The following is a 9,067-nucleotide window of genomic DNA, read 5'->3' on the forward strand; positions in this document are numbered from 1 at the left end:
ATGTTCCATGTTCTCGAACATGTTTTATGATATATTTGATCTTTTCGACCCTTTATTTAACCCTTAAAAACTACCCCTATGGAAAAAATTATAATAAAAAATTACTTTTTAAAGATTTGGAATGATTAAATCGTGCAATTATTTAAAATAAAAGTTACCTTATAGCTAATAAAAGAATTTTTCCCTTTCAACCCCTAAAAACCACCCTTCTATTGACAAAAATGATAAAAAATTACTTTTTACAAACTTGGAATGCTTTAACGGTGCAGTTATTTAAAATAAAAATTCCCTCACTGCTTATGAAAGAGTTTGTACCTCATAACATTTTTCAACCCTTATAAATCACCCCTGTGCTAAAAAAATGATAAAAAATTACATTTTAAATTTGGATTGCTATAATTGTGCAATAATTTAAAATAAAAATTCCCTTATATTGTTTATGAAGGAATATCTTACTTTTGCCATTTTCAACTATTATAAACTACCCTTTTATCAATGTTAATGTAAAATATTTTCATTATAATCAATTTTTAAATATAATCAATCATAAAAGAAATTGCTACGCTGCATATAAATAATCACACTAATTTTTTTTACTTATTTTATTTCTATAATATAATATAATATATAAAAATTAGAAAGCCTATTTTGTTCCGAAAAAATGTCATTGGTTTTTTTACCATAACTCGGTTAATTTTGAAGCTATAGTATCCTACAAAAAAGAATTTTAAAGATAATTTCAGGAGCTGTAAGATCGTTTACATATAAAACCTTTTAAGTCCTTCGTTTTTTAAAGAGAAAGGATCGAAGGGTTCGAAACAGGTAGTTTTTTCACTAAAGTGGATACTTCATGCGGGATATCTCCTTTATTTTGTACGCTATAGGAATAAAAAAAGCAAAATATTTGTTAAAAAAGCTACATTTTTGTTGTATATCATTTTTTACGTATCTTTTATAGTTTCAGAGTTATTATATAAATAAGGCAATTTTTTTTAAATAATGAAAAATACATTTTCAACTTATACCGTACATTATTCAAAAAATACGCATTCTAAACCGGTGTAACTTCAGGATCGTATGAAAAACACTAAAACAAAACTAATTGTAAAGGGTCTACGATTAATTTTAATTCTGATGGAAATGGTACAGCGTTTACTGCTCATTATTCCTTAAAAAATATGAGCAACCCATCTGTTTTTGACGATAACTCCTTCAATTTCGCTCTAATTAACTTATATAAGTACTCATTTTGAAGGTCTTTTGTCTTTGAGTACTACAAAAAACTTCAAGAGCATTATACACGTAAAATTAATCCTTTTTCCGTTATTTGACGTTGAATACATCGATTCGAGTATTCCCCCCAAAACAAGTCCCCTTCCACTAACCATATTTCACTTTGTATAGGACGTACAACACTTTTTAAAAAACGATTTTCTTTGTTTATTTATAAGCTACATTTTTAATCATTACACTTTTTTTTAATAAAACACGTAGTTTTTGAGTTATGCGCAAAAATTCTTTGAAAGTGTTTTTTTCACGGAAAATTTCAAGTTTTCAATCGTGAATAACTAACAAACTATTGATTTCTCGAAAAAATTCTTCGATTATTTTTTGCTCAAAATTTTAATCTCTATCGATTTCCAGCGTTATTTTTGAAAAAAAATTCCACCCCCGAAAAGGGGTTTCAACCCCTAACAGGGTGGAAGTGTCAATCGGCGCTATGTCACTAATGTTCATTGACCTTTTCTCTAACTATCTGCCAAATTTCACGTCGATCGGTTCAGTTTCAAAGAATTCAGAGGTGAAAAGCTTCAATGACTGTAGTAATAGTATCAGATACAGTCTTTCAATCTTCTCCCTATAATATTCCACATCCAAATATAAGTAAGGTTTGATTGACGGGTCCAGTAATTTCAATAAACTTTTGTCCCCAACTCCCTTTATTGCTTTCAGTCACACCGATTTTTTTACAGTGTAGTATTCTCTCCAACTGGGTGGTTCTGCACCATAACTTTGAATTTCTTTCTTTCCAATTAGGATTTGGTGTTGACAACAGTCTGTCGGTCTTAATGTCATTTCCTCATTTTTTGTCCAGTTTCTTGTACAGACGGAGAGGAGATATTTGAGAATTGTCCCAATTTGTAATCAATCATTTACTATATGTCAAGAATGGATCATATCCTTGACTAACTGAATGTATATAGTGAAGGATTATATTCAATGCAGCCTGTTAGGTTTCGCAGATTATCAGTTTCTGTTTTGAAAATTTCAATTCGGGTAGAAAATCCTTCTCTCCATGCTAATTAATGTAAATTAATTACATAAAACTATTATAATTTTGCAAATACTTTATCATGGCTTAAATAAATTGAAATAAAGTGAAAACTGATAACTCTTTACCAGAAACTTTTTGACAAATTGTAAATATTAGGATACCAAGATCTAAGAATTCGGTCAATTCGTACTTTCTCGACTTTATACATTCATTTATTATTCGGTCAAAATAATTTATAGGGTACGAAAGTGACAATCTGCCTCTTCAGGCTCCAATATTATCTAGTACACTTGAAGAAAGACGGAGAAAATAAGAAAAATAAAAAGAAGATTTAATTTTGTCTGACCTACATCCTGGTATTTTTGTTTATGTCTGGAAGACGACATTTAAGTATTATCTGTGTTATCAAATGAAATGAAGGCTTTCGATGGAAAAACTCATTTATAGCGGTTTCAAACTGGCAAAGTCATTAATTTTTACTGCAGTGTTTATAGCGTAGCTCTTAGGTATAGTTCCTGCTACAAATATATTTAAACTATGCTTTAATTAAAAATTTGTATGAGAGGAGAAAATTAAATACAGGGTACTGCAATATTTTATGGAGAAGTGTATTCAAGAGTTTCCTAGATCCACAAAATAATACTTTATTGCTCTGTAACTAAGAAAACAAAAAGCTTGTTGGAACTTTGAAGCAGATTAACTTTTTTCTCTTATTTTTAGATTGAAAATCACCCGTACAATTTTGTGGATGGATTATTGCAACACTAGTTATAAAAAAGCTTTTATAATGTTTACAGCATTGCCTATTGAGGACCACTGAAATGAAACGCACATGTTGGCAAAATAAAAAAATATGTGTTCATGACATCCAACATTCTCATTAATTATAATTTTCATTGTTCATTTAGTCAAATTTTAAAAACTGAACCATCAACAATCATTCTGTAGTATATAACGGGTCCAGTATAAATCAATAAATTGCACGTCCTATTAGTGGAAATCTAATATTTGATATGTCAAAGTAAATAAATAGCGAACGCTTCGAACCAACTCGAAACTGCTGTTGCAGATACACAAAAAGTTTTATTCTCCTGTTAATTTTATAGCGCAGCGAAGTACTCTTTGTTGTCCATCCCATTTCAAGTTTAATCTTTATATATCAAGTGTTTTTCTGCTCTATAAATTTATACAGGATATAAAAACAGGAGATACGATTATATTTTAAATGAAAGGTTTACATGGAGATGGCAGTAAAAAAAGGTTGTTGTGTTATATATATTTGTACAGTCGGTAGTATTTTTGCTACTGTTAAAAAGTTGATTTTGTGAGAAAAAATGTTCAATCATATTTACAGTTATTTAAAATGTTTAAAAATGGTAAGTTTCTGTTTTGTACATTTGTTCAACTGTTGCTCAATAATAATGTAGCTCAGGTTTTATTTCTACTTGCTTTCAGCATTTCTAATAAATTTGGCTTTATGTTTTCGTCGTAGATCGTAAATCTCTAACCTTATTGTCCTTTTACAACTTTGTACCAAACCACTGCAACTGCATTTCCTGTAATGTGGTCGTATTGCTTTAACTTTTCCTTGCTTATGTACCAGGAGGTCAAGGAACAAAGTTATTTCTACCAGATTATTTTAAAAATAAAATTTTCGGCGAGATTGATCAGCTTCAGTCTATAACTTTTACGAATTTCTTCTTTTAGCTGTACTTTAAAGCTTATTTTTCCAACATTTGTTGACACAAATCTGAAAAATTGAGCACTTTTGGGGAGAGAATTAAAATGATGTGCAACTTCACTTCTACAAAATTACAAAATTATTTCCGGAGAAGAATTTACGACCGACGATGTGGAAACATGAGGTAATACTTTTTTTTGCTCACATTTCAGCCCATACATTAAAAAAGTATCACCTATTTTCTATTCGATTGAGCAATAAAACTGCGGACGCGTTTTCAAGCCGATAAGAAATATACGGCGTATTTTTTTACGGTCGCTTAGGAAGGTGCGTATAAAATACACTGGGAGGGCCGATAAGGACGAAGGAAAGCAGAAAGCAGTCGCTGTATCGTACACAAAACACGCTTCGAGATTTATATTCATCGAATGCCTCCTAACTATGTACTCTTTTAAGAATAACGCCAGTTTCTTAGTCTTTGGAAAGTTAAGCTAAACAGTTCCCGAGCAGTTAGATCGCGCTCTCCATGTAAATTCGGGTCCCGGAGACTTCAGAGTATCGTGATCAAACTGGCAAGTCGAACCCTCGAGCTCCGATATAAGTAATGTGTAACGGCGGTGCCTTGTTTACTGTAATTTGCAAGAGGGGCGTCGTTCCTTTCATCTGGTGTTTTTAAGGAGAAAAAAAAGTTTTTATTGCGGTCTGTTCTTTTTAGAGACAAAAATCACCAGTTTCCACTCGTATATGCGAGAATAGTAAATTTTCACAACTTGAAATAAATAAATAAACTAAAACAAACAATTTTGCCTTGCTTCACCATAAATTAAAAGGATATTCATCAATTCCGAGTTGCTATACACGCAGGCCATTTTTGACACTAACCACTAAAAAACTATTGTAACCATTATCGCAACGACGATTGTTAAATCGGATTTCCGTATTCCGGGTCGCTGTATGCTGTACTACAACTTCAATAATTTTTTTCTCGGAAACTTTAAGGAGTTTACAAACATTTTTTTATGATATTGACTCCATTTCTCATGCCGCATCTATTCCCAAATTTTTTCGAATAAGTTGTGAATCACCCTGTATATTTCAATGTATAGCTGTAACTGTGATAAAGGCACCCAATAAACTTCAATTAAAGTACTACGTGATCTGCGTGAGTGTTTTGAGAGTACATTATCTGAATTTCCTCTCCATATACATTGTGTTATAGGAATTCCAATTTGTTAAGCTAAACTGTCGGATATAGAAAAACAAAGGAATAAATTTGGAGATAAGAACGAGATGAAAAGAAATATGTGTCCAGTGGCGTACTAGAATGCGATTAATATCACCAAAAATAGAAAATGAATAATGATGCACTCAAAAATAAAGTGAAATGGCTTACGTAATAATTATAAACAGTATGTTTATGATTCATAATTTGTACTCATCCTAGATATACATATATGATATTATGTATCAATAGCAAAGAAGTAGTCCAAGATGGGTACAAGTCCATACTTTTGAAAAATCATATTTCTGCAGATATATGTTTAAGAATGTACTGTTTTCGTTTGGTACAAATATGGAATCTGTGGGCTTAATAAAAACAGAAGATATAACCTAGAAAGTATGTCATAAGTTGATTTCTCAATAGTATTACAATCAATTTAAACTTTTACAATCTTTTAAAAAATATACTAGAAACAATATGTAAGGAACAAAATTTGACACTACACCTGCACAAATTACATTAAGAAAAAAAAACGGAGAATAACCAATATTTGGTTACTGTCGGACCAAACAGAGCCCAAAGCATAGTAAATATGCGCTACTTCCACTTCATCTTTCACTGCTGCGAGACGGTAACCTTGACCACCGTTGTAAACACTTTACAGATGTAGACAAGTATTCAGAGTTTTGCAAACGAATATTGCAAGTCGAGTTAAACTAGCTGCACAACCTTTTTAATGTGTTTCATAAAGCTAATCTATTTAATAATGTAGATAATATTGTAAATTAATTTTTTTTACTATGAAAACTTCTAAGGGGTACTGCAGACGAAAGATATTTACTAGATACTGTTCAGTGCTGAACCGGACTGAAGTCTACAGAGTTGTCCACAATATCATTATATAAAATCTCTTATTCTTTGTTGACTGGTGTAATAATAATAATAATGGCATAAGTTATCGGGTTCTGGCCATTTGTTTGTCAAATATTATGTTACAACCGCGATATCTAACAAATAGTATGGGCATTTGTCAGTAGGGGTCACAGAGAATATGTTTCCCACAATATCAATATTTTTTATGTATTTCTCTCAGTGTGACACTACTTTTCATAGTACCTACAGATTAGTAGGGCGCTCTCTGTCAGCAATGCGTTGAGTAGCAATAAAAATTAAGATAAAACTCATATACATATTGTACCTTGTCGAATTTCAAGAAATAACTAAAAAAAAAAACGATTATTATTTCTGCTGAACAATTTATATTATTATGTTATGATTAGATGAAAAAGGTTTATATTTAAATCTTATATTAAGTTATGTTAGTGAATTTTTTATTTTTGATGTTTTAATGTTTAAATTTGAATTTGAATTTGTTTTTACTGAGAGTAGAGCTGACTCAACTTCAGGTTGTGGTTTCCTGTAATTTTATTGTGTTTAATTTGATGATTTGCTTAAAGTAATTTAAAAAGAAAGATGTTTTTATAATTTTACAAGTATGGATTATGTATTACGATTTTTATATGTAACTGTAATGTTATAATTGACAAAATTTTAAACTTAGACTAAATAAAACAATTACATACATAGAATTTCCATTTTAATCTAATTTTATTTGATGATTTGCTTAAAGTAATTTAAAAAGAAAGATGTTTTTATAATTTTACAAGTATGGATTATGTATTACGATTTTTATATGTAACTGTAATGTTATAATTGACAAAATTTTAAACTTAGACTAAATAAAACAATTACATACATAGAATTCCCATTTTAATCTAATTTTATTTGTATGCAACTCACAATGCGTGAGTCATGATGTCATTATGTTGGTTTCCTGTGACTGACGTTTCACTTTCAGATAGCTGGATAGGTAATTTCCACAAACTTATTGATTTTTATTGATATTCCAGGTCCATTATTTTAGGTACTAAACTGACGATGTTACTGTTTTGGAAATTTATGAGAGACTATCCACTTTGAGCTCGATTTTTGCTTTTATTGAAATGAAAACAATTGAAGTGTTACCATGGAAATGTCAACTAAACTTTTGAGAATTTTTTATTTTCGAAATACTGACTTTATGCATGTTTTAATCTGCATGATCTTTACACATTTAGATTCTTTAGATTTTTCTGCATTTTTTTGATACCAATATCTTCTTTCTAGGTTAATTTTCAAACTCTAACCAAATTTTACTTAATTTTGAAAATTCTAGCTAAATTAAGCTATGCATTTTAAATTTTCTAACTGTAAGTTCATTCATTGTCTTTAATAATTCCCCCTTTTCAATTTTGTAACAGCCCTTTACTGTTTTTTGAAACCTAACTATTGAAAAGTTTCAGGTTAATCGATTCGTCGAGAACTTTTAAAATTTACACACAAATTTGAACTTGGCTTGGAATCTCAATACAGTTTTTGATGTTATGAGTGCATTTCATCCACTATTTAATGTATAAATTTAGTTTTGATCATAATTTTGACAGTTGAGACGTTTCATAGAACGATTTTAAAACTTATACTACTACAAACTTATTTTACATACAAAAATATCCTTTATTTTAACTTTTACTGTGATTCACACCCCTTTTATGTCAGTTTTTTCTATATTACAATTAATTATTTCTATTTATTTCAAAATGTTTATATGTTGGTCCCTTTTTTTATACGTTTTAAGTTTTCATGGGAACAAATCATAACAATATGTTATTATTCGCCCCTTCCAACTGCAATAAACGGAGACTATGGGTCGCCTACACATAAAGTATGTAATAACAGAACAAAAACGTTAAAACCGGGATATTACACCAGGAAGCATCGCCCATTAAGCACACAGAAACGTATTTATACGGCATGCCCATATTGCACCCCTGAAAACTCGATTCAAACTCACAATGAGTCACCACGAATTTCCATTATTGCGTTATTTGCGTATGTACTATGTATATTCACTCACCCGTCGGGTAAATTAGGACAACGGGCCTTTTGTTATGATGACTGGCGTGTCCTGTGGATGCCACGTTGTTTATGCTCTCCTGCTGTCCAGACATCGTGATCCGGGTTAGTCCTGCAATGCAGATATCTGGAAAGACAGAAAAAAAATATTAACTGAAATGTATGCCGACCATTACCACAAATAGTGCGGTCGTATGTTTAAGTACAATGAAGGGCAACTTAAAGTCCCCACTAGTTGGATCGCTCTCATTCTCTTGCGCGTCACTTCAAATAATTAGGTATGTTTCGGACTGGGAGTGTTGTTTGGAAATATACACCGTGGCACCAAAAACTGTTGTATTCAATAGGGTGAATAATAATTAATCCGATAACAGTTGCATTTGATATTTTAAAATATATTATTTTATTAATGATATGTTAACATTTCGTAGTTAGTTAAATAAGAATATTGAATTATTTGTTTTAAATAAAATATTATATAAAAACTATTTACTTTTTTAATTATTGTTCGCAACATTCAATACCTGCATATTTAAAGTTTTTTTTCCATTACTAGAAATATTCATACAGGGCGGGCCAATAGTGATAATATTATTCCTATTCCATACAGATAGAGAATAATTTTTAGGCGCCTTAAGGGGGACATTTTTAAAATAGTATGAAGTATACGGGGTGATTCCGAAGGCCGCATCAAACATGGTTTTTAAACGCGCGCAATGACCCGATTTTTTATATTTCATATTTTAATCATGATAATAATGAAATAATGATGGAACAGTAAACAATCTTCATTTTGATTCTGTGTTTTATATACAAAATCTTTCAGACAAAATAACTAATGTTTTCGGGAATGAATCAAACATATACCTAAATTGCAAATGAAAATATAAAATTTATTAATAATGTATACACTATAAACGTAAAAGGTAAAGATGAT

At 30.4% G+C, this 9,067-nt stretch overlaps 1 protein-coding gene across 1 annotated transcript in view; it reads right to left on the reverse strand.

Annotated features, from left to right (window-relative positions):
• The window catches only part of LOC108917018, a 99,874-nt gene that overhangs the window by 31,508 nt on the left and 59,299 nt on the right, over positions 1–9,067 (reverse strand). Inside the window, exon 2 of the mRNA XM_018723471.1 lies at positions 8,132–8,257. Coding sequence (XP_018578987.1) covers positions 8,132–8,225 — 94 coding nt within the window. The 5' untranslated portion in view covers positions 8,226–8,257. The remainder of the gene's footprint in view (positions 1–8,131; positions 8,258–9,067) is intronic.

This window comes from Anoplophora glabripennis, unplaced genomic scaffold (assembly GCF_000390285.2).
Source record: "Anoplophora glabripennis isolate ALB-LARVAE unplaced genomic scaffold, Agla_2.0 scaffold1, whole genome shotgun sequence".
Classification (NCBI taxonomy): Eukaryota; Metazoa; Arthropoda; class Insecta; order Coleoptera; family Cerambycidae; genus Anoplophora; species Anoplophora glabripennis.